The 24772-nt window shown below is 45.1% G+C and overlaps 2 protein-coding genes across 6 annotated transcripts in view; one reads left to right on the forward strand and one right to left on the reverse strand.

Annotated features, from left to right (window-relative positions):
• LOC116381193 (PDZ domain-containing protein 7) lies at nucleotides 1–10951 on the forward strand. Its single transcript, XM_031843119.1, has 18 exons — nucleotides 1–655; nucleotides 1130–1231; nucleotides 1343–1571; nucleotides 2287–2424; nucleotides 2525–2699; nucleotides 2791–2967; nucleotides 3455–3602; nucleotides 4924–4984; nucleotides 5122–5299; nucleotides 5429–5652; nucleotides 5743–5907; nucleotides 6507–6622; nucleotides 6793–6884; nucleotides 7565–7656; nucleotides 7757–7828; nucleotides 8051–8650; nucleotides 9399–9499; nucleotides 10066–10951. The coding sequence occupies exons 3-18, from the start codon at nucleotides 1409–1411 to the stop codon at nucleotides 10219–10221; spliced, it is 2658 nt and encodes an 885-aa protein (XP_031698979.1). The 5' UTR covers nucleotides 1–655; nucleotides 1130–1231; nucleotides 1343–1408; the 3' UTR covers nucleotides 10222–10951.
• Nucleotides 10900–24772, reverse strand: part of LOC116381194 (leucine zipper putative tumor suppressor 2 homolog) — a 27369-nt gene continuing 13496 nt past the window's right edge. For 3 of the 5 annotated variants that reach the window (XM_031843120.1, XM_031843122.1, XM_031843121.1), the window contains 5 exons: nucleotides 16221–16763; nucleotides 15521–16099; nucleotides 15248–15370; nucleotides 14687–14833; nucleotides 10900–13715 (listed from right to left, as the gene is read on the reverse strand). In XM_031843120.1, the coding sequence (XP_031698980.1) occupies nucleotides 13008–13715; nucleotides 14687–14833; nucleotides 15248–15370; nucleotides 15521–16099; nucleotides 16221–16736 (2073 nt within the window). In that variant the 5' untranslated portion in view covers nucleotides 16737–16763 and the 3' untranslated portion in view covers nucleotides 10900–13007. Of the gene's footprint in view, nucleotides 13716–14686; nucleotides 14834–15247; nucleotides 15371–15520; nucleotides 16100–16220; nucleotides 16764–22406; nucleotides 24733–24772 lie in introns of those variants that run through there. The other 2 variants (XM_031843123.1, XM_031843124.1) reach the window with 2 other exon arrangements.

Genomic DNA, 24772 nt, shown 5'->3' on the forward strand with positions numbered 1-24772 from the left:
GATAGAGGGAGAAGGGATTTTGGGACAAAAACTGATCTTTCTTCAATCCTGGAGAAAGAGAATTGGTCAGATTTGATACAATATTTTTTATTTTTATAAATATAAATGAGATTTAAGGAAGTGATTGTATCTGTTTTAGAGGCAGACCTGATGCTGAAAGCCATCTCAAACTACAATAAAAATAAATATGATAAATGCTTTACTTATTGGAGTCATTTAATAAACATAGAATTAATTTGTGTGCATTGTGTTGCATTCATTTTGCACCGCAATCTGAAAGTAATGACTGTTTCTGTCTGAAAGTCCTGACACGCTGTCAATCGAGCGGCATATAAATCGTCCAATCAAATACCCCCAGTTAACTTCAATGCAGCCAATCGACATAGCCGGGGGGGCGGGCCTTGTTACCGGTCACAGAAATATCGCAGCCAGGTGCGATGGATCATTTTGCACAACACGGACTCAGGTAGGCCCACGTGCTGAGTTTAGTTCACCTGCAGAACACGGGATGAATTTAAGAGAAACACTTTTTGTTTATTCCTGTCAAAGTGCTGTTCCGGTTGGTGTCTGTTGTCCGGTAGTTTTTAAGCAGAATACATGAGAAGAGCTGCCTGTTGTCTGCATTGTGAACTCCGCTTGAAACGTAAGATGTTCGGTAAGTATTTAGCTTTGTTGTGTATTTTGGGCGAGATAAGTCTTCATTTGTTCCCGCGTGTTGGAATAAAACGCAGAAGTTGCAAAGATTAAATCCATCCTGCTCTTTATAAATATACGTTAAAAGTCACCACCGTGATTGTGACGCAGCCTTGTACGCTTTTCATTTTAACGTCGCTGTCCGGGGTGCTGAAGCACCCTGAGACTCCTGGGGGAAACCCCGAGGTGACGACATGAGGACACGCTGTCATCACGGGTTAAGTTTAGTGACAGGTAACCAAGGCAGCAGCACCACGTGACATCCTGACTCTTAAGTGGGTCAGGTCTGAGCTAAATAAACCTATTAAATCCTATTTCTAACCTCACCCGCAGAGACAAATTACAATATAACTGAATGGACTTAATGTGAAGTGAGTTGTAGGGACTATAGATATTTTATGTGTTCATGCATTGCTGTTCGTTTTTTTTCTGTGAGACTCAGACAGGTGAGAGAGATGCAACATGGGCGGGAATGGACCAAAGTGTGACACCAGGAAGCCAAAGAGTCAGCTGTCATGTCACAAAGCGACCTGCATCGGTGAGTTGGATCATCCGGAAGAGGGAAAAAGCAAAATGTGACCATAATTTGGTGTCAGTGTGCCGGGAACACAGCGGACAAATCGGCTGAGGATCCCCTTTCCTTCTGCAGGCTCCTCCGCCCGGAGCTGAGCCCCCGTTGGAGGAGCGAGTGTGAAACGGGACCCCGCCAGCCTCCATGGCTCACTCGTCAGACCCGTCCCGCAGGGAGAAGACCCCCGGGACCCAAGGGTCACACACGGCTGCACGCAACCTCTTACGGAAGAAGGAGCAGCGGCGGCGAGGAATCCGATCCTGCTCACCCATGGGCCGGGTCATCCTCATCAACTACCCTGTGGACGGTAAGGAGGAGTTGTGCTGGCTGCTTGTTGTGTCGTGCACATTACAACCTATACTGGAGACAAAATACTGGTTTAGTCTGGTTCATAAGGCTGGCAGACAAAGAACGGGGTATTTATTTTCGAAAATGTAGGCCTGGATCAGTTGAGACCCACTAATATCGTACATCTGCATTACAGTCACCTGATCTTTTGAGAACAGAAGGGGTTCAGCATTGAAAAATGGTGACAAATCACGAAAACCTGAGACGATAACGCCGTCATTAACATAATGTGAGACAAGAAATGTGTCTCAACATTCATAGAATACAACATATCGTTGTTTGTTAAGAAATAAGAAATGTAAAAAAAGATACAAAATATATAAAAAAAATACAAAATAAAGTTCACATTCCAACCAAAGTAAATATTTTACAAACACAGAATGTACGTATGCTATGAATTAGAATCATTGTGTTTTCTGTTCGCTTAGAAAGAGCCATTTATATCCACACAGGGAGCAGGTCCTTAAAAGTGACGTCTCACTTCCCACAGATGTGAAATGAAAGAGAATATTTACGTTTGTGTAGAAAGAAGAAAGAGAACTGCTGCTGTATGTTATGAATTGTCAGATTCCTGCTTGACTGACATTGCTAACTATAATACAGGACTTTCCCCCTGATATTTGTGACCATTACTGGCGTATTGACGCAGCATCCATGTGATGTTATTGTTTTAGGTGGCGACGACAGCGAGGACCTCCACACGATCACAGTGGATAAGAGTGTGGACGGCAAGCTGGGCTTCAGCGTGCGCGGAGGCTCAGAGCACGGCCTCAGCATCTTCGTCAGCAAGGTGGAGGACAACAGCACAGCAGGTACACTGACCAGCTAGACACGGACACTGTCTGTGACTTTGTGTGTGATTTCACACTCCTGTGTGTGTGTGTGTGTGTGTGTGTGTGTGTGTGTTCACAGAGGAGGCCAGCCTGCTCGTAGGGGATAAACTGGTGGAGGTGAATGGCGTCAGCCTGGAGAGCATCACGATGAGCAGCGCTGTGAAGGTCCTGACGGGCAACAACAGGCTGAGGATGGTGGTGAGGCGTGTTGGCAAAGTCCCCGGCATCCGCTACTCCAAGGAGAAGACTACCTGGTGATGAAGGAGCTATTACTGCTGAATCTTTATTAGCTTCCCTTTATCGAGAAGAAAACAAATTCTGACCGACTGTGGGGAAATCTTCCAGGGTGGATTTGATACAGAGGCGTATGGTGGTGGAGGAGAGCGGACGGACACCTTCGGATGCCAGCTCGGGGAGCGCCCTCCAAAGGATCGTCCACCTTTCCACCACCTCCGACGACTACTGCCTGGGCTTCAACATCCGGGGGGGGAAGGAGTTTGGTCTGGGCATCTATGTCTCCAAGTAGGTACCTCCGCCGTGGAATACAGGCTCTTCTACACCATGTTCATTTTCTCTGTCTAAGAACAGTTAGTCATTAAATGATCTCTTCCAAACCTGTTTGTCTTAACTCTGTAACTCTGGAGTGTTCGGAGTCCGGTTTGTATGGGCTGCTGTGACAGCTGTCAATCAAACCCGGGTGCGGACCAACAACCAAACCTAGACCGCTTGAAAAAGGTCCCGGTCTGCCTCCAAGTGGACTCTGGTGTGGTTGGTTTGTGGTGTGAAAGCAAACGAACCAACCACATGATTTTAAGATAGCAAATATCCGATTGTAGCATGATTTCAAAAGCTCAACTACTAATAAATCCATCTGCTGAACGTGAAATCTGATCAGGAAGCGATCTATTGATCTGTAAAAGTCCATGTATATAACCTTTTAATGCAAATCAACATGTATACTACAGGTGTGAAAGCAGCGTTTTCACTCACCTCTGTGTGCTGGTTTCAGACTGGATCCTGGTGGTCTGGCTGAGCAGAATGGGATAAAGATGGGGGACCAGATCCTGGCTGCCAATGGCGTGAGCTTTGAGGACATCAGCCACAGTAGTGCTGTGGAGGTGCTGAAGAGCCACACGCACGTCATGCTGACCATCAAGGTGAGAGCGGCGATGTGCAGCATTTGATCCTCCGTAGCAGACATGAGGAAAATATGGAGCTCCTGAAGTCTGGCATCAAGGTTATACAAGTTTTTATTGCTTTAACACAAGAGCCAATGGTTCAAAAATGTTGATTTCTGCATTATTTTCAAGAAATTTTTTTTTTTTTTTTTAAATCATACTTGCAAGAAAACTGCTCTTCAGACGTTGCACGAGTAAATTTAAATAGAACCTGAAGAAGTTATTTGAGAAATGCTTTTGTGTAAAATCTTGAGCTCACAAAAAAGTTTTCTCATCTACGCTGTCAAGAGAATTTTCTGCTCATTTTAAAAAAATGAATGATGGTCAGAAGTCTTCATCATTAAATCAATCAAACTTTATTTGTACAGCACTTTTCATACAGGTTACTGCAGGTCAAAGTGCTTCACAGACGACCGACAAGCCAAAAATAAGACAAAACAAAACACAAACACAAGTTTTGACTGAGAAACCAATAGATGAAGCAAAAAAATTACATCACGAACATAAACTGTTTTCCAGAAGGTAAAATGAATCAAATTTGATAGAATAATAACAGAAGATCTGATGTCTGTAATGCTTTGGTACATGGGTAAAGTGGGAGCTTTCATCTTTTATAACGTGTTTGTAAAAGTGAAGATGTCTCAGCTGAATGTTTGCTGCTGAGTTCAGTGTTTAAGGACACATTTAAGGACTCTTTGTTGTTAGAAAACTTGTCGATTCTTTGATTACCGCCTCGGTTTGGACGACCCAACAACACTTTTAACTTTACAACCTTTTCATCTTTAATTATCTCACAAACACAAACCCCCCACAAGCCGTGTCACCAAACACACACACACACACACACACACAGCGGCAGTTAGTGTGGCCGGGCCCAACAGCTGGCATGCAGCCGTAATATTCCCTCGCTCACTCTACTTGTCGGAGCTTGGGTTTCTCGCTGTGAGAAATAGCCGGGCCGTGTGCATTATTCACCAGGCGGCTGGGATCAGGTGCCGATCAAAGCTTGGGGCCGTGTTAAGTTTTTGTTGCGGGATCCCTCGCTTTGCCCCGGAGGAAACTAAAGAGTAAGAAAGCATCCCGACGATCAAAAGGTTACCAGAAAGTCAAGAAGGCAAATGTGTTTTCTCTTTGAGGAGGAAGAGCTGTGTGTGTGTGTGTGTGTGTGTGTGTGTGTGTGTGTGTGTGTGTGTGTGTGTGTGTGGTTCTAAGGTTACGCTTTATCAAATATAGCGATCCTATAAAAGTTTCAAGGTCTCTACTGTATCTCATTTGCATATCTGTGGCCATATCTTCACAGGAAGCAGGACGATACCCTGCTTATAAAGAGATGGTGGCGGAATACAGGTGGCTCAATAAGCGTATGTATCTGTTTTCATTATGCTGAAAGCTATCTGGTCTGTGTGAGGCTCCATCTGAGAGTCTGTGAAGATCACAGGACACTCAGTGACACGCTTGGATCCATTTGAGTTCGTTCTCTTTGTTTTCTTTTCCTCAGTCGCCAACGGTACTCAGAAATCTTCCTCCCAGGGGTCAGAATCCAACTCCTCCGCCTCTTCTCTGTCATCCGGGACGCCGGTCAGCTCTCTGAGCGGCCTGTCGCAGGTCATGTTCCCTCCCAGCATGCCGTTTGGGTCCGACATGGTGGATGTCTGCATCTCTACTGAGGACCAGAGGTCAGGGTCGGCGTCTTTGTGTTCAGAGATTTCAAGAAACACTAGACCGAAACAACGTAGAACTTTTATCTTGCGCTATAGGCCTTGAAAAAGCTGAACATGTGCATACTTAGTTGTTCATCTGTCCAGGTTGGAGTCAGGCCGAACTGAGACCGCCATGCAGACGGACCTTCCCTCTCAGAGGACGGCTGCAGAAACCACCTGCAGCCTGGGACGAACCACTCTGCTCAGAGACACGGTGATCCACGGGGAGGGCAGCGGGAGGCAAGAGTCCACCAAGACGGCCGTGCTGCTGGCTCTCAGCCGACCGAGCCGACCGATCAGCAGGTCCCAGAGCCAAGTCACCGTGGCAGGTGAGGCGAGCGGAGAGCGAGTAACATCCAAAACATGACACGGTTGAAATTTTGCACAAATGGCCGACCGTTGCTGTCCAATCGCCTTAGAGATCAAGCAGAAGAAAGAGAAGAAGCAGAAAGGGAAGCAGCCGGAGGAGAAGAGCACGCTGCAGCGCTCGAAGACCTTCGTCAACTTGCTGTTCAAGGGCGGACGCAAGAGGGACACTTCCAAGGGCCGCTCCAAGTCCCCGTCCACAAGCAAGGCCGGCAAAGGTAGCGGCTTTTATCCGTCTAGAACATGCTTTTAAGTTGCAACATGCCCACCTTAGTTTGAACAGTAATTAGATGATTCTCTAAATTGCCCACAGAAGACGCTGGCACGTTTGTGCTATGAAGACAATCACACAAGTAAACAAGAACACATAGGATTACAAAAGGTTACAGCTTCAAACATTATTCTATATTTTCAACAGATCCCATGAAAGGACTAAAACCAACAGCCTTCCCCGTCGGGCACCAAAACCTTTCACTCCTGAAGATGTTCATCTTAAAACACAGTTTCACTTCCCTAGAACAGCTGGGCACTCTAGTGTTTAATCAAACATTACTCGAATGAGAGAAAATAGTGCATTTGTTGGGGACTATTTTCAGATGCGGATTAATACACACTAAAAATGTGAGATTCAATTTTGCTTGGTGAATCCTTCTGTGCTGAACAGTTTCATACACTTTATGAGAAGTGAGTAAAGATCTTTACAGGCTGGTTCAATTATTCACCGATAGAGCAGATTTATTCAGACTGTAACTGCTGCATGCCCGTCGGTAACATCATTTACTCCTATTAAGCTGGACTGCCCCTGTGATGTTTTCAGGGGGACGTCAGGTCAGTGCGATGCCAAATTCAGAGATGCTGGGAGCGGTGGAGGACATGGCCCGCCGGCTGCTGACCGAGGAGGAGGTGGCTGCTGTGATGAAGACGTGCCGAAGGGTGAGAAGCTTTCACAGCTGCAGACGGACTGTTGTAGCTTTAAGGATGTGCTGACCTTTAGGCTGCCCGTGTAGACGAGTCTGTGTTGACAGTTTTTATCACGCAATATATTTCACACATCAAGTCATTGCCAACCGGATAACTAAATTGTTGTTCATACTCTTCAACAGTACGTGGCAGAGCGGTCAGTGGAGAACTTGATACGCCACCTGCTGGCCGTGCTGGACCGACCGGAGAAGCTGCTGCTGCTGAGGGAAGTCCGGTAATAATTAAGATTGTCTATTTCTATAGTTATTCTTAATGCTTGTCATCGGTGCCACCGGGTCGGATTCCGCGCAAAATCAGACGAAATCATGCACGTTCATCAGAAATGGCAGCAGCCAGTCCACCGTGGACAGACCCAGATCTGACTTCTCTGCAGCCTTAGACCTGCAGTTGGAAGCTCTGGTGTGAGGAGGAGAGCTCAGCTCCTAGCAGCAGCTGTTTCTCCTCCTCCTCCTCCTCTGGCCAGGAGCAGAGCTTCTCCTCTCTGGGAGCCAACACCGACACCACGCTGCTGGAGACCCAGGACCTATTGCTGGGCCCACTGGAGGGAAAGGAGGCACGGGAGAACCAGAACGAGGACTGAGCGTAGCAGACCGTCAGAACCCTTCTGCAGTAAAATGAGGTTTTCTAAAGGGATTCTGGTGCTCGGAAACACTACCACAAAATCAACACAAAATGAAAGTTCCTTATAGTAACTTTAAATTACCTAAAATGCAGCCAGAGAAACTGTGGTTTTACAAATACTGCCAGAAGGGGATTAAGGATTTTTCAGGATAATCTTTCTCGACTCCAAATGTTCCACACTGATGACTTAATTCAAAATGTTTTGTAATGAAACACAACGATGAAAATGACTCGGCGTCTTTTTTTTTCCTTTGCTGCTGTCCTGTTCCTCAGGATGCTGCTTCCTCCTCCTGATCTGAGTGCATTCAATAACATGGTGACACCTGTCGAAGTCGAGGCCTACGACATCCTCAAGTATCGTTCAAGTGCGTGTGAAGCATGCTGGATTTGTCACAATCAGTCTGATCACATGGACTCGGCTCTGAACAGTTCAAGTTACGCTTCTTCTTCTTCTCTGTGTTGTAGTCCAAACTCCTCCTCTTCGCTCACCCACATCCGGTCGAGCACCCAAGCGGCGCCTCATCACTCCCATCCCGGGTCAGTGCTTCATTTTGATGTAGTTTTGGATTTTAGTTTTGTGTTTTGATATTCTCTGAAAAGCATGTCTTTGTATCTTTGATTTGAATATTATACCTTAGATCTTTTCTGTCATGCATAATTTAACATGGGCTTCTACACTAACCATGTTGAACCACAGCCTGAGTACAAGTGCACATGTTGTAAAAGAAGGTGTAAATACTACCTGTGGTTTCCCTCCAGATTTCAGAGGAGGCTTTGAGCTCCACAATGCTGAGGAGGTGGAGAAGGAGAGCCACCTACTGGATGAGCTGGAGAAGCTCAGCGTGTCTGGGCCCCGGGGGTCCGGGCAGAGGCCCCGTCCCTCCAGGTTCTTCACCCCGCTGCTGGACATACCAGTGGACGGATACGACACAGACCTCCGACCCCCCTCTGCCAGCGCCATGCTCCCCAACTGGCTGCTGGCCCGCGGCCCGGACCCCCGTCCTCCTCTCCGGACAGACATCGGCACCATTCGCTCTGTCCACTTCGACGAGGTTTCACTTCACTCAACCTCAGACACGACCTCAGAGAGGGGAAGGTCCCCGTTTAGAAACGGCCACTCCAAAGGGAAAAAGGAGAGAAGTGGAGACCGGAGTAAAGAAACCGTGTTCACGCTGCAGAGCGCTGCTCGCAGGAGTCGGCCCTCGTTGTCGCAGGTGTTCAGAACGAGTCCAGGTCAGCGAGTCGGGAGCGAGCAGATGAACGGGCATCAGGCCTCTGAGAACGGACTCAACGGCTCTGAGCCTGAACAGGAGTACGAGCTCAAAACAGTCAGCATCTCCAAGACCAAACAGTCTCTGGGTAAATGTATAGGATTGACTTAAGGCCAGAAACATCTCATAAATATGTACAATTTGTCAACATTTAAAGGGTCAGTTCACCCAAATGATAAACATGCAAGTTCTGTTTAATGCCTCCACCCACCTGTCTATAAATAGCACTTTTCTTACTTTTCTTTATAGGAAAAAAACAGTAGATAAAGACAAATGCAAATAAAAACAAACACAGATGATAAAACACCAGATGATAAAATTATATAGGCCGGAGTGGGATGATAAATCGCAGCAACATATGAAATATTCATGAATGCTTTCTATTAAAGAACTACTTTGTATTGAGGAAGTAGTCCCTATAAACCTGTTCACATTGTTGTGTCTGGATTACAGGGACACATTTCTGTTATTTTTGTGGGCACCATTAATGAAATTGGCGGCAGAAATCTTTGAGACACACGTGTCAAAACCTGCACAAATCAAGCCAAAACTATCCACTAACTAAATACCAGAAAAGAGTGAGAAAATATGATTTTAAATAAAGGGAATGATAGTTACTACAGATTTAAAAAGCGTATTTGTAAACCATTTTGGCTCTTGTATTTCTTCTTAATGTTAATGAAAAATTATGCAAAAATACCAGCTGCACAACATCTCCTCTCTTTGCCTCCTTACATATTAAACCAGTGCTTGTGGAACACCTGGTGTTCTGTCGGTACACAAATATAAGCTGCTTCACTGACTCCCACCCACTCCTGTGTGTTCTGGTGTTTCAGGCATCAGTATATCTGGCGGGATGGAGTCGAAGGTTCAGCCGGTGGTGAAGATCGAGAAGATCTTTCCTGGAGGAGCTGCCTCCACCTGTGAAGTGCTCAAGGTGAGGCGACGCTGAGTACACCCTGAATCTAAATCTTTAGCTGCGTTATAGTTCAAATACTCTTTATTTTCACTTTTTGTACATATTACAGCTGCTCTTACAAAGTACGTACATGTTGCACGCAGTATGCATGTATGGGACATGTTACTTCCTCATAACATGGCACCTTGAATTTTGAACTGCTGCGCAAAGGATTGTGGGTCAAAATAGCCAGAAAAGCAATGCAGTAGAACCTCCTGGTATTTTTGACATACTGCATTTTACATATTATTTATAAGGGTCATTCTAAATATTTTTCTTGCATACTAAATAGTTTGTTAGTATGTGTATTGGAACGCACGGTAAGACTTTTTAATACCATGTAGAATGTCATTTAATACATTACACAATCATGACTGATGGAAAACCAGTATGTTTTATTATATCACATTTCTGCAGTACCTTCGAGCATATAATTATTCAGTGGGTTTTATTTTACATCTCATTAACACGCTGTCTGAATGTTTGCACTTTACTCCATTTGTTTTATCTTTCACTGTATCTGACGTTCCCTCTCGTGTCCCCAGGCTGGATTCGAGTTGGTGTCTGTGGACGAAGTCTCGCTGCAGGGCGTAACCCATCTGCACGCTGTCGACGTCATCCGGAAAGCCTTCAGCCACAAGGCCAAAGACCCCATGGTGTTCGTGGTCAAAGTCCCGAAAAACATTTTGAAAGGAGACTGAGACTACGGTCGTGACTTTAGACTCGCGCTCTGTGATTTAGCTTCTGGGACTAAACACGGAGACGGCCTGAACACACTGATCTGAGGTCAGGTATGCCATTCGTGTTCAAGTTGGGAATAATTACATGGACTCTGGTGAGTGTTGAGCAACTAAGCTGATCACAGGACTTGAGGATTATGCACATGAATGACTATATGAGAGGAATATTGTCATGGAATTACTCAAAGTAAACAAGACATTTACAGTAAATTCAATTTGTATCCAGAAATCATCAAAATATGGTGCTCCTGATGCCTTAAATTTCACTTTATTACAATCCAGGAACAAATGGCTCTCAAAAAACATTCTATGCATTAACATCCTCTCAAAAGCAGTAGTGCAGCAGTGTTTGTTTAAATATGCAGGATGACGCACTGTAACCTGCTTGCCTTTTTAAAAGCTCCATGTTGTTGACTCAAAGTTTACATTTTGACCTGCAGAGGGCGACGTGAGATGTTCAGAAACATTTCTGCTCTCTAATGTCGGATGTGTTGAAGGCTTCACTAAACCACAAACCTTAAAACATCGACTCAATGTTAAGGAGATGAGAACAATTAACCCACGTCGTCATCGGAGAGAATTACGATCATTGTGTTACAAAGAGAACCGGAGAGAACAAATCTGAATGTACCACACAGCTTTGAAATGTCTTTTTTTTAATTAAAAGCATTGTAGGTTTGTTCAACAGATATACAGCATGAAAATATACATTTAATGTCTTCATACAAATATTGTGGATTATAAAATGATACTGAGGAACCAGAACAAACATCCACACAAACATTAATACACAGGTATCTGTAGGAGCAACATATAATGTGCGACATTGCTTTGGTCTATTCACAGTGGCTCTGCTTGTATTTGTTTTGAGATGGACCGACACCTCCAGGAAGAAACCGTTGCGATTGGTCAGTTATTTACGGAGGACGACGGTTCAATCGGCAGTGATGGAGGAACAAAAAGTCAGTTTTCTCTCGGTTCTGTCGTACGGGGAAGTAAATAAACATGAAACGGAGCTTATGCTGTGAAGGTTGGTGGGAAAACACAAGTGTGTGTTTCCTGTCACACACACACAGTAATCAACCTCTTATAAGCAGTTTTCTTAAGTGTAAAACATTTCCGTTTTACTGGAAAAATACACTGAATTCCCACACTGATGATCAGGTGTTATACTTTTGGTTTTATGTAAGTTACTATGACTAGTAGAACTAATTTAAAACAGTAGGAATGGGCGATATAAGGGTATACTCTGTACTATGAGTCAATATTAATTTGGTTTTATACCTTATACATTATAATATCAATGTGATTCTTACCTTCCGAGGACTCTCAACACTGTTTATCACAAAGGTCTAGTTATTATAGCATTATAGTTTGTCTAACGTAACAAATGCTGCATTCGTGTGTTGCTGGAATTATTAGAAAAATGACTTCCCGACAGGTAAAATTCATGTGAACAAAACATGATGGAAAGTAAGAAACTTTTTAATCAATTCACATACATTATATACATTTTTTGCTCACATGTAATTCGTTACATGTTATTAGGTTGCAACTGTTAGTTTCCGTCCACATAGTAGATGCGTTAGAAAAGTTATTTATTAGCATTAACCCCGACAACGAGGCAGTAAAGCATTATTTTAGTGGTTTTAGGGAAAGGAAACAGCTATCGCGTGTTGTTTATACGCTCTGAGTAACACAACACATCTTTGAGCATCTGTGTTTCCACATTAAGACTTAAAAGTTCATGAAGAGCGACTTCCAAACAGAGACCTACCGAGGAGCAAGCGAACGCAACAAAAGACAAGAATTGAAGGCAGCAGTTTGGTGTTGCGAGTTCTTTGGGAGGCAGAAATCACAGGTTTCGCATTAATGTGATTTAAGAAGCTTCAGTTGCTTCCTTGATTGACCCAATAGAAAACAATTAAACATGTCACTGTAGGAGCACCACACAGGTGTGATTCAATTCCATTTAACCGCTGTGGTTTCAGGGTTGAGTCTGAAATCACTACTCTATATCATAGCCACTCGGTAGTTTTCATGATTTGTTCAAGATATGTGAGAACAATTGAAGGAGGGCTTTAACTTTGTTTGATAAAAACAAGAAATGTGTGCTCTATATGATTGGAAAATTTGAGTGTTTTTGTCCCTACAAATTTAGGAAGTAGACATATTTTGGAAACATCTACTGTTTACTTGTTGGTCATGATGAGTTTGCATCCAGCGTCATCATCACCCGGCTCTGATTCACTCGCTCTTATCGTGACACGCTGAACAGCGGACAACAAGCGTGGGCTCCGTCTAAATTAACTGCGCTAATGAGAGCTGACTGCTAACACGGAGTGGGAGTGTGGCGTTAAACCCAGCAGGCGAGTTGGAGTCATGACCAACTCAGGAGGAGGAGAGTGAAAGGTTGAGTGAAGTTACTCATACATAACAAATTCTCCCACAAATGCATGAAATGGGAGAGATGTCTAGTTAGTTACAGAGACATTAACGGAGAGGCAGAAGAGGACTGAGCTGGCCTACTAACGACTGATAAGTCACTGGCTTTCAAGCTTCCTTGGAGAAAAGAACTGAAGTGTGGCTGATTTTACACTAAAGATGTTTGTCTTTTTATTTGTGATATCTGCTTATTTGTCATCTTAAACAGCACAATAGAGATCAGATCTGTGACATGTAGCGGGGGGAAACAACAACATTTAGCTGACAGTAGTGCAAATCAAAAGATGGAGAGACACGGGGGGTCAAATTTCCGTGGCGGCGATCTCATCAAAGTTGATCTCGTTGCCGCTGCCCTCGTCCTCCTCTCTGCTCTCCAGTTCCTGACTGAGCTCCTGCAGGAGCTGCTCCAGCTCTCGGTTCCTGCGGTACATCTGCACGTAGTTCTGCTGCAGCTGCTTCTGGTAGCGGATAACTTTGTCCTTCTCCTCCTGCCATATCCGGCGCTCCTCCTCGAAGCCTCCCGTCTGCTGCTCGGCCCGCTGGAGCTCAAAAGCCAACTCGGCCCTCATCCTGTCCATCTGCGCCTTCATGTTCTGCAGGGCCTCGGCGCCGCTCTTCCGCTGGGCCTTCGCCTCGTCGCTCTCGTAGGCGAGCAGGTGCTCCTCTGCCTCCTGGAACACCTGGCACTGTCTGTTTCCTGAGCCCTGATTGGCCAACGCGTCTCTGAGGTGAGACAGCTCTCCCTCGAGGCGTGCCACTTTTTCTCTGAGCAGCTCCACTTCGCTCTTGCGACGCTGAAGCTCGTTCTCGCACACCTCCAGCTCCAGGGTTCGCGTGCGGGTCGTGCCGTGGGCCTCCTGGAGCTGGACCTGGGTGTTGGTCAGCTCACCGCGAGTCTCTCTGTGTTGACCCCGCAGTGAGACGATCTCTCCCACGCGCTGGGATAACTCTCCCTGCACCTCCTTCAGCTGCTGCTTCAGCAACGAGATTTCCCCCGACTTCTGACAGACCTGAGGGGAGAAGAGAAACGGTCCAGGATCTTTATTCAGCTTAGTAAAGCAAAAGTATAAATAGGGTTACAATTGAAAGTTATTTTCATTTCATTCCATTCACAAGTCAGCGAGGTAAAGTAAATCATTGAACCGTTACTTTAATTTACTTACCAATCGGGCGTTCTCTCTTCCAAATAATCCAGCCACGTAACTATCCATTAATGAAATGAAATCGCACACTTAAAAGGATCCTCCTCACTAATATTCACGTACATGAATGGTGTGTAAGAGTGGCCAGGATTACTTTTGTTGCGCGTCCCGTTAAATTGTTAAATGCAAGTCATAAGCCACAGAACACGTCTCTTACCAATGATTCAATTCAGAATGACAAAAAAAATTGTTAGAAATATTCAGTTAATCAGTCTCAGGGATCAAATACACTCACTCTCCAAGATCTCTAGACTTCTAGAAATGATTCCTTGTGGCAATATTATTTGTCTCTCACAGCATAGAAGATCAATGTCATTATTGATCCATGTCTGGAGCTTGTTCTCTTGATGAGAGTGCTTCTTGTCATAATGTTAGTCGTCTGATTATCACACGAACAAGATCTCCAAAAGATCAGCACTCACAAGACCTGTACAGCTACATTTTCACTTCCTGTATCAAGTGAATGAATGAGAACATGATGTTTTATTCTATTTCTTTTAATTAGGGACATAAACGTGTCCATAAATATATATATATTATGGGGAAGCTGTCATGGCCAGATTGATGCTCTGAAGTAAAAAGTCCAGGAATAATATGTGCAGTGCTTAAAGTGAGATGAGTGATGCGGAGTTTAAGGAGGGATGGGAAACGGTGAAATCAATAAATGATGGCACCGTGATAAACTTTAACTTTACAGCCCGAACCGTCTCATTTTATCGTGATCATTGCTTTACCGAGTAAAAAACGTCCCTCAGCTGAACTCCTGTCGAGCCGCTCACCTCCCACTTGCTCTCCTCCAGTCGAGGCCCCAGCTGGATCTTCTCGTGCTCAAAGGAGGTGCAGCGCTCCTCCAGCTGCTCCCGCTCCTTCAGAAGCTGAGTAAAGTCCTCCTGCAGCTTCTTCTTCTCCTGCTGGAGCTGATAAACCTGCGGCCATGAACACAGCCAGTGTCGGTACAAGACGACCGTAGCAATTTCCTTGTAAGTCCGAGTCTTAAAAAGGTAGATCAACGCACGTCTGAATGTCATAACTAAGTCAAAAGTGGCTAAAATTCTATCTGGTATTGCTTCTATCTGTCATTGATGTACGCAAATGGCAGCAACTCTCACATATGGTTTGCTCTAAAGTCAACTCATTCCTGGTAACTTATATTTTTGTTTACAGAGGTTTGACTGCTACATATGCATGAAGTCGCCCTGCATGATCTTCCTCTCAATCAATTAAAAATGAATTTTGTGGACTGCTTATCAGTCTGTTATTTAACTGCATTTGTAGGAAAATGGCAGCACCACTGGTGTGTAGTGGAACCTGATCAAGCTTTTTTTGTCGGAGGCTCTGACCTGCAACTGGAGCACCTGCTGTGCACGCTGGGCCTTCTGCGAGGCCGTCTGCATCCTGGTGGCACAGCCCTGCCTCAGCTCCTCCAGCTCCAGCTCGAAGCGCTTCTGCTTCTCCTCATAAACCTGCGACGAAGGACATGAGCAACAAATCCATTAGGATTTACAGATCAAAAAATAGGTCCCGTCATTGAAAGAGGAGTTTGGTTTGCAGTGTCAAGTTCTCCAACAGAGCTTGATTTAAATAGAATATAAATATCTGTACTGTCTACCAACCTGACAAATTGCAGCCTCGTTCTCATCCAGGTTGTCTCTGAGCTGCTGCAGCTCCAGCTCTCTCTCCCTCAGCTTGTCCTCCAGCTCCCTCACCACTCCCTCGTATCCCTCCACCGGGCCAGGGGAGCGCCCGCTGGACCCGCTGTCCGACAGAGGCTGACCTCGGCCACTTATGGAGCCGGAGCCTGTGCTCTTACTGGAGGACGAGCGCCCGCTGTCCGAGTTGGAGTGTCCGTGTCCGCTGACCGGCGGAGCGCTCTTCATGGGCTCCAGGTGGCCAGCGGAGGCCTCTCCTGATGCCAGACTGTAGCCGCCGCCGCTGCCGTAAGGTGGGAGGCTGCAGAGGGAGTTGCGCCCGGAGTCGGTCAGCTGGCAGCTGATGCGGGCCCGGCTGTACAAGCTGGTTTTCTCAGAGGAGGAGGGCGAAACTTCGATGTGGGTGGGGCTCAGCAGGTTCAGGTTATTTTGGCTTTCTGATATGTTGGCACAGTGGCGAGGGGAGAGGTACTGCATGGAGGAGCGGCTCTTGGGAATGACGGGTTTGAAGGCGGTGGGCCGCAGCACTGTTTTCTCCATGTTCTAGAGCAGAGATATAATAAATGTATATTGCAATACAGTTAAAGAGCACCACAACCTACAACATGTATATGTAATGTAAGATTTTATCAGTGAACTCAAGCTACTTTATTCAAAGACTCACCTTCTCCAGTTTCCCAGACACAGGGATCAATTTTGGAGGAGGTCCCCCCATGTTCCCATTCAACCCTGATCCTTTAGTCTCGCCTGCATCACTTCCTGGGCTGGCTCGTGTTACATGGTTGTCGTTCCAGTCGCCTATATAGTCCTCATTCAGATAGGTGTAGTTCCCGTTCCCACCCTCCTTCTCCAGCCCCTTGCTGGAAGTCGTGGAGCTCTGTTGCTTGAACGGCGGGATGCTCTGAAGTAATAGAGGGTCTAAGGGCGACTCAGAGCCCAGGAAGGAGGCGCCTGGCGTGGGCCGTCGCACCCTCGCTCCAAGCTCAACGACAGACCGGTGGTCCTGGTAGGGGCCGGGGCGGGTGGCGATGAGGCTGCTGACAGAACCCATAGGATCCAGAGCGGAGGGGGGTGCGTTGATGGGGGGTGAAGAGCTGGAGGGGTGTCTCCTGCGGGGTCCTCCACTGTGGCCTGGGTTGTGTGGCTCACCAGATATGGGCAGAGCCTGAACCAGGGCCATGGTGGCAGCTCAGAGGGGTCACTCTCTCTGAGAGAGAAGAACAACAGTGTGAGGCTCACAAAGATGAAGACACGTTTAAATCTCCAAGTCTTTGGGGTCTCAAGTCACATGTGACAAGACCAAGTCAAGTCCAGGCGGAAACCTCCGGTTGCAGTGCAACAAGTCAAACTCAAGTCTTTTAATACTAATAGGAAGTCTCAGGTACAACAAGAGAAATTCCAAGTCAAGCGTTGCAGGAGCGCCTCTAGTGTTACGTCTTGTAATAGCAAGTCTCAAGTCAGATCTGGTCATTTGAGTCAAGTCTACTCTCAAGTCTCAAGTCATTTCAGATAAGTCAAAGTTAAGTCTCAGAAAAACAAAGTCTGAAGTTCAGTCCCAGGTCCGTCCTCAAGGACAGGTCAAGTCACAAGTCTTCAGAAGCGGATAGCTTCCTCATTTGCTGTTGTTTCAGGTCTCTGCTTGCTGAGCATTAAAATGATTTGGTATTTGAACATTTCCTGAATTAACTGTGTTCTTTTAAATAGCTGACACTCAGACCTGTTGCTGTGATATTTAATCATCTCATCTCGGAAACTAACCACTCGTTGAATTGGCATGTTTTTTCCTGCCAGATACTAATAAGGTCAAATTCTAGCTGTTCGAGCTCCTCACCGGGGTGCATTCAAGGAATTTGTCTACTAACAACTACAACAGAGGCAAAACAGAGATGATATACAGTAGACTGAGGCATACAAATGTCCCACAAGCCCACACACAGAGAACCAGGACGGGCCATTCATGAAGCCCATTCAAGCAGCACTAAGAGGGCTCGAGGCATGAGGCTTGTGAGGCAGCAGAAGAAAAGGCTCTCCTTTCATTGGAGACGTAAAATGGCTCCTAACATGCAGGCAATTTCCCCGGCTGACAACAAAGGCCACTGTCCCCACACATCTCATCAGCGTTGGGGGGAAACTTAAAGTTCATAACTGTGGATAACAGAAACGCAGAGAAGAGGAGACGGGTCGAACTTGCTGTGGCGGTGGGTGTTAATCAAACATAACAACGTAGGAGGCAAAAGCACTTACTGCTTCCCTCCCTAACCGCTGGTAAATATTGACACTGTTAACAGCCGCATACCGACCACGGTGTCGACAATGAGTCTCGTGGATGGTTGAACAGTTGAGTGTTGTGCAGAGAACAATGGCCTGACAGGACGCATGGTGATGAGGTCATGGTGCACATGGACAACACACTAAACAACAGACTTTGTGCTCTAAAGAAAGAACACCACGGTGAGTCACAGCAGAGGATATCAGACAGACGGGTGCGTCCCGTCCTTGAGTTTCAGGCTCGTCCAGCAAGTCACACGAGATATGACTGAGGGTGTAAAGTATGGCAAGACTGCAGCTCAGCAGCTCGGACTTCCCCTCTTGTGTCACCTACTCGGTAACCCTCTTAACCTGCAGGGGAAGCCCGTCCGTGTTCCTTAACGAGGTGAAAGAGGGACTGACTGACAGCCGGCACGCTGGCCAGACACTTGTAGACTCCCACCTGCCAGGACAGGGCCATGCTGCCAAGTCATTTTACAACCTGCCAAGTTTACGGAGAGCCTGCTGCGATTTAACTGTGATTAGCGCGCGTTAATTAGCTCACTCAATGTCAGGCTGATCCCTACTTATACTCATAATAACCGATTGGGACAAATCAGGTACTACAATATGTTGTTATATGTGAAACTTCCAAAACAAAAATATAATTCTACTATTATAAATACTGCGCCAGCATCTGTTAATACTTTACTTTGATTGTGGTAGCTATTGGGAATATAACAAGAAAGGTATTCAACACGACGAGTTTAAAATGTACCAGTGTGTGCCGTTGATTCATGCTACAGAGTCGATATGAAGGAAGCCGTGAGTTAACGGCAGCAGGAGAGACATGTGGTGTTTCTAATGAGAAGAGCCTGTAGGATTAATCTCATGTGATTTCACTATGCACAGAGAAAAGCTACTTAGTCCACAACAATATTTATTACAAATAATCCTCTCTGATTACAGCACTGCGCTAACGCCCAGGGATTGTTACAAACTGCAGCTGTCAGAGAAACTCCTTCTACTGAAGATGATACTTGGGTGTGAAACATGAATCACTCTAAAGGTGATTTTAAATTAAAGGTTCCTTTGTGCTGGTTTAATGTGCACCAGTCGGTAAACTCACCTGGTGGTTCGTAGGAAGACAAAACCAAAAATAATCATTTTCAGACAAGGAATATGGAGAGAGAGAAGCTGCATCACCGAGGGTTGTTAAAACGTATTTTTGTTAATTAATTAACGGCGGTCCTGAGCACGTCTCACTGTCTCAAAGTGATGTGGGTGCTTATTCACACATGAGACCAACACGTTGAACTGCCATCAGATTAACGTAAAGATCTGCACGTCTGGTTTGGGCTATAAAGTCAAACTCGTAGCTTTCTGGCAACAAACATGGTGGTTAATGTTCATCTACACTTAAGCGTGCCACCAGGAACTACACAAACTTCAAGTAAAAACTAACCAATATATGTTATCTTGAGTAAATTGCACCTTCTCTAGAGGGTCTTAAGTTGCCGTTGCTTCCCTCAGATCCGTTTGTTGCCCTCTAACTCTGTCCTGATGAGTGAATGAGCTCTAATCCCTCTGGACTCCAGATGACTGGTGCTATGCATTGGACTCTGCTAAGGAAAGCAGAGGGGTCTCAAGCTGGTGTTAAAGCCCCCCCGTCATGATCATGTGGCCCTGGTCTCCCTTTTGTTGCCATGGTGAGCGGGGGCCTCAAACATTAGAGGGGCCCCTTTGGTCAAACTGTCCAAAACATATTCAATTTACAGTCATAAATTATGAAGAAAAGCAGCACATTTTCACATTTGAGTAGTTGGACCAGTACACGTTTGTTATTTTCTCTTGATAAATGACAGTCTTGTGTTCCTTGTGTTTTATTTGACATGTTTATCCATTTTTTTATTAAATTATGTGCAGAATCATATCAAAAAGAATGACTGGCCAATATAAACGAGAGATGAAACTGCTTGCTCTTTACTCTCAGCAGAAATGTAATCAAATTATCAAACTTATTGTTTTGCAGTACATTAATGTTGTTCATCTCATATTTGCAGCAAAAACACCATCGCGGGGCTCGTAAATTACATTTTAATCACCCCCCCCTAATGTCGACAGTGTCAGCTGACTGCGAGCAGACTTGTTTTTGTCTGGAAAAGCCCTTGAAGGTTTTAATGCCACTCAGTCGGGCAGCAGACAGACGGACTCAGTCACTCCTCCAGCAGCAGGAATGTGCCGGCACACCGGCTAATGACACTAAACACGGACAGAATTAGAGTACCGGTCCGTGTGAGGACCGGCCGACTCTGATGTCTCATCATTGGCGTTGCCACATGGCTTGAGAGAGATTTAAAGTCATATTTCTCCTGCGTCGAGCCTTCAGCTCTGCAGCAGCTCTGGGATCTGCTGTCACACCAAAGCTTCACAGTTTTATCCTCAATCCTTCAGCACTGACACTTTTATAGAATTACTCATATAGAGAGAATCTGCAGTGGGTGCATTTTTCTTAAATGTGATCGCTCTGCATAAAACAGTTTGGATCAAAACCCGACACACTAAAAGCCAACACACATTGTGAGGCGCTCGCTGCAGTTCTTTGCTTTAATTGGTTTTAACCCTTTATGGTTTGTCGTAATTTGGTGAAACAAATTTATTTAGGAATGTGCACCTTATACTGTGACACACAGGCCTCCATGCAAGACCAGAAGACCCTCAACATTCGAGTTATTTTGTGCGTTACACGTGTTAATCACCAAACAAGTTTGCTTTGGATTAATGAACACAAACCAACTGATAAACAATGAATATGGGGCTTCAGGGCAGCCCCGGTAATTGCATATATTATTTATAATTTTACATTTGATAGAATCAGGGTCTAGTACCAAACCTGCTCATCAAATCTGAGTCTATTTAAGAGTATCTTTCAACTATGAAGCAACAGACAGTTGTAAAAGACACGATACTAAAGAACAAGCTGACATTTTAAGAACTCAAAATGTGGCCAGTTATTTGTCAGCATAAGTATAATAACTACCTGAATGTTTTGTACTTTGCTTTTACTGCAAACAAACGGAGGAGAGGTCAAAGTTTGACTTTCAGAATAAAAGCTTTTCCAGATATTCTTCTCCCAAAGTGCCCCTTTACTTTTTACACGTCGTAAAGAACAGAAATCTATTCAGCCGAGATCAATACTCTGAGACTTCAGACGTCCCTGAATATAATGTGAAACAGAGTCTGCAGTTAAAGGCCTGATATCACAACCACCACTCACCGCAGTGGATTTCATCACACATACAGCAGTCTAGATTCACTCCTATGACATTCATTGGCATGCAGGGCAACCTCTCGTGTGCGTTTGGCAATCAGACAGGCAAACGGTGTGAAAGCCTCTTTTTAATGGCGGCCATTTTACAAAGATACAGTATAAACAGGGTTTACTGGCCCGGCCCAGCAAGACCGCAACGTCACACAAACCTGCTTTGACACCAACTGAAGGAGCTCTGCACTAAATCCTTCTTTGTTCGCACCACGCCATAAACACACATCCACCGCCTCAGAGGTGAGAGAGAGAGTCTAAAAATATTCTCCACACCAGGTGAAGAAGAAGAGAAAACTCTCTGTTATAATACTGGCCCTGATCATCACGGAGAGAGAGTCTCTCTCTCTCTCTCTCTCTCTCTCTCTCTCTCTCTCTCTCTCTCTCTCTCTCTCTCTCTCTCTCTCTCTCTCTCTCTCTCTCTCTCTCTCCTGGAACATAAGAGGAAAAGTGTAACAAAGCTATTTTAGTTTTGTAGACAACCTACCTTCTCACAGGCAGACAGCTGGTCACGGTGCCAGATGTAAACTAGAGCTGGATTCGTTTTTTAATGTCGATTAACTGTTACTCATTTTTGCTTTGTAAATGACTCAAACAAGGAATTGATTGTCACAGCTTGGCGATTACTTTTTTTGGATAAACAAACCGATTAACTGACTTTGTGTTTCTGTAACTCACTGTTGTTGCAGCTTTTCTTGGACAGGATTTATAATCTCAATGACTTCCCTGGAAACTAAAAGGTTGAATAATATTATGGACTACAAGAAGCCCACAAAGAAAGCGGTTCACTGAACAGGCATTTCACATGAGGAGCTACTGGTTTGTTTGATTGGTGCGCTGAACGCTGTCAATGATTATACTGCACTGAAAGAGAGCGGAGGCCCCCCCCCCCCACACACACACACACACACACACACACACATACACACACACTTGTTTTAATGAGCAGTAACTGAGAAGAGTGAAAGTTTTCTCTTATAAGTGATCAATTGTGGTCTCAAAGTTAATCAATTTACAAGAAAAACTGAAGAATCTCACATTTGATGACAGAGAATGTGTAAAAACTGGTGAAAAAGTGAATAATTGATTAACAAAAATAGCTGCCCACTAATTATCTGCCAATCAGCCAATCAGCTAATCGTCTTATTGTTGCAGCTGTAAATATTTCCAGGCAATAAACCTTAATCTTTATGAAATAAATAATTGTGTCTGTCAAACTGAGAATGAACAGCTATCACCAAACACTCCTGTCACCTTAAATCACCACAGTCATAAAGTTACCTTCCTCTTTCTCCCCACAAAGTGTCTCACCCCGGTTTGTTCCCTGCATGTCTGCTCTGGTGTGCGAGCGGCTCCTCCTCATCATCATCCAGCCTTCAGCTCCTCCAGTCTCAGGTTCAGTCGGCTCAACAACATGCACTCTGTGCCTGCTCTCCTGGATGTTTGGCTCCGTTTCTGACCAACCCTCCTGAGGAAAACTTCTAACCCCCTACCCAGCCCAGCTCATTCTTAAGCCAAGTACCACCAATGTGAATGGGAGCACAGGCCCCACCCCTTCCTCCTTCTCCCAGCACAGCCTCTCTTACTGACAGATACACCTCCTCTCCCCCTGCTCCACTCCTCTAACCATTTCCTTTGACCGAGGAAACTACACTCTGCAAAGTCCTCCGCTGCCTTTGTCAGCCAGTTAAAAAGAAAAGAAAGGAGAAAGAAACGGGAAGCCAGGGAAACGGCGAGCTGTCAGTTAAAGACCCTTCTAGTTCCCCTGCTTCTAACAAGCAGAAAGGAAGGGAGAGTCAAAAGACGGCGGAACTGCATGAGGTTATCGTCTCACTTTAAAGAGGCTGCCTGTGCCACAGAAACGCTTCAGCCTTTTCATGTGTCAAGATTTAGTCTTCATCCAAGTGTAATGAAGACAAAAACTAAAGATGTGAGTGAAAAGAGGGGAGAGAAAGAAGCTGTGAGGTTTAAGAGAAGAAGAAGAAGGGAAACTAGGCTAAATGCAAACGTAAGAATAAGATTCACAAATCTTCTTCAAACGCTGCAGTCCTGCTTCTCATCTGTCAATCTGATCTAAAAACCACGGACAGGAACGCACCCAAGCTCGGTTAATTACTGAGCAAAGTCTTAATTAAAGAAGCAGTCACTCTGAAATTAGAGAGGTAAACCTGCCAAAGATCATTCAGCAGTGATGCACGAGAGGACACGTGTACAGACAGTATTACAGTCTTCTAAACACATTTAGGCAAAGCGTCCCACAACGATCAAACAAGAACATGATGGGAACAAGGAGTGCATGCCTGTCTCAACTCTAAATTGCTAAAAGAAGACAAAATATCAAAGAGAGCTTAAATACAATAGTCAAGGGTAAAATATTTGGAGAGATCCCTGTGGTTGCTGTTGTTAATAATGCAGGTCCCAGAGTTCAGTTCGAAATTAATGTCGATCAGCTACAGCAAGAAGGCCTTAGGCTGCAGTCACGCCAGTCCTCCCATTCATTTGAATGTGGGCAACGCATTAAGGCTGCGGCAGTGGGCCGGTAAAAAACAAAAAAAACTCAGCGGCCTGCAGCATAAAGTTAAAACTGAAATAACTTTTGGAGAAATGCAACCCGACGTCACACAGCGGTGGCCAATAATGTATCCGGTGATCCAGAGATGTACAAACCCAAACACGAGGGAACAAAGACGCTAATCGTCGCGCAGTTGCCTGGCGTTAAATGAGCCGTTCATAAGCGACACTAATCGCTGAAACGCCTGATTTGGTGTGACTGCAGCCTTAAGAGGTCAGAAGTGCAGAAGAAGAAGAGGAACTTGTGTATCTGTTCACAGCACATCCAATTCCTCGACTAGGACGCTTCATTTTATTGTTTTAAAGCGAGAATATGTTACTCTTGGGAACAATAAATACATTCTCTCACATACATATAAAGTAGAATTCACAGGAATACTCTCTGGGTGTTTGCTGCAACACCCTCACTTGGTCTGGTGTGACAATTAGCTTACGGCGGCTAATGTTAGCCGGGGTAAACAATATTTAAAAACAGTTTCCTACTGATGCTGGAACTAAGGTCGTTGAGAGCGGCGAGAATGAACCAAACTAGTTATGCTGTGGGCCAGAAAACCAAAACAATACGATGAAAAGCCCCAAAATGTCTCGTGCAACCCCTTTCACATTACATGCAGTCATTTGATCTATTGTTAAAATATTTATTAGCATAGCTTAAAAGGATCCCAACGTTCCTGCTAGCTATCATCAACATGTGATATCCATGTGTTGATTTGTGCCCTGGTTGAATCTGAACATCTTTGATAGGATATTTAAGGGCTGTAACATGCTGTGAAACCAGTGGATCAGCTTCTAAAATAGCACTTTCTTGTGACAGCGGCAGCGATCAGCCTTTGCCCTGAACTGTAATCCACCATCTGGCCAAAATGAATCAAAAAAACAAAAAAAAAAAAAAGAGAAACAACAGGAGGAGATGTTGCAGTCGGAGCTCTGAGGGGTAAAGTAGGGTACGAGAAGTAGGCTATGCCCTGGCACCGCCTCACACACACACACACACACACACACACACACACACACACACACACACACACACACACACACACACACACACACACACACACACACACACACACACACAC

The sequence above is a fragment of the Anarrhichthys ocellatus genome, unplaced genomic scaffold (genome assembly GCF_004355925.1).
Source record: "Anarrhichthys ocellatus isolate YVR2014 unplaced genomic scaffold, GSC_Weel_1.0 scaffold4, whole genome shotgun sequence".
NCBI lineage: Eukaryota > Metazoa > Chordata > Actinopteri > Perciformes > Anarhichadidae > Anarrhichthys > Anarrhichthys ocellatus.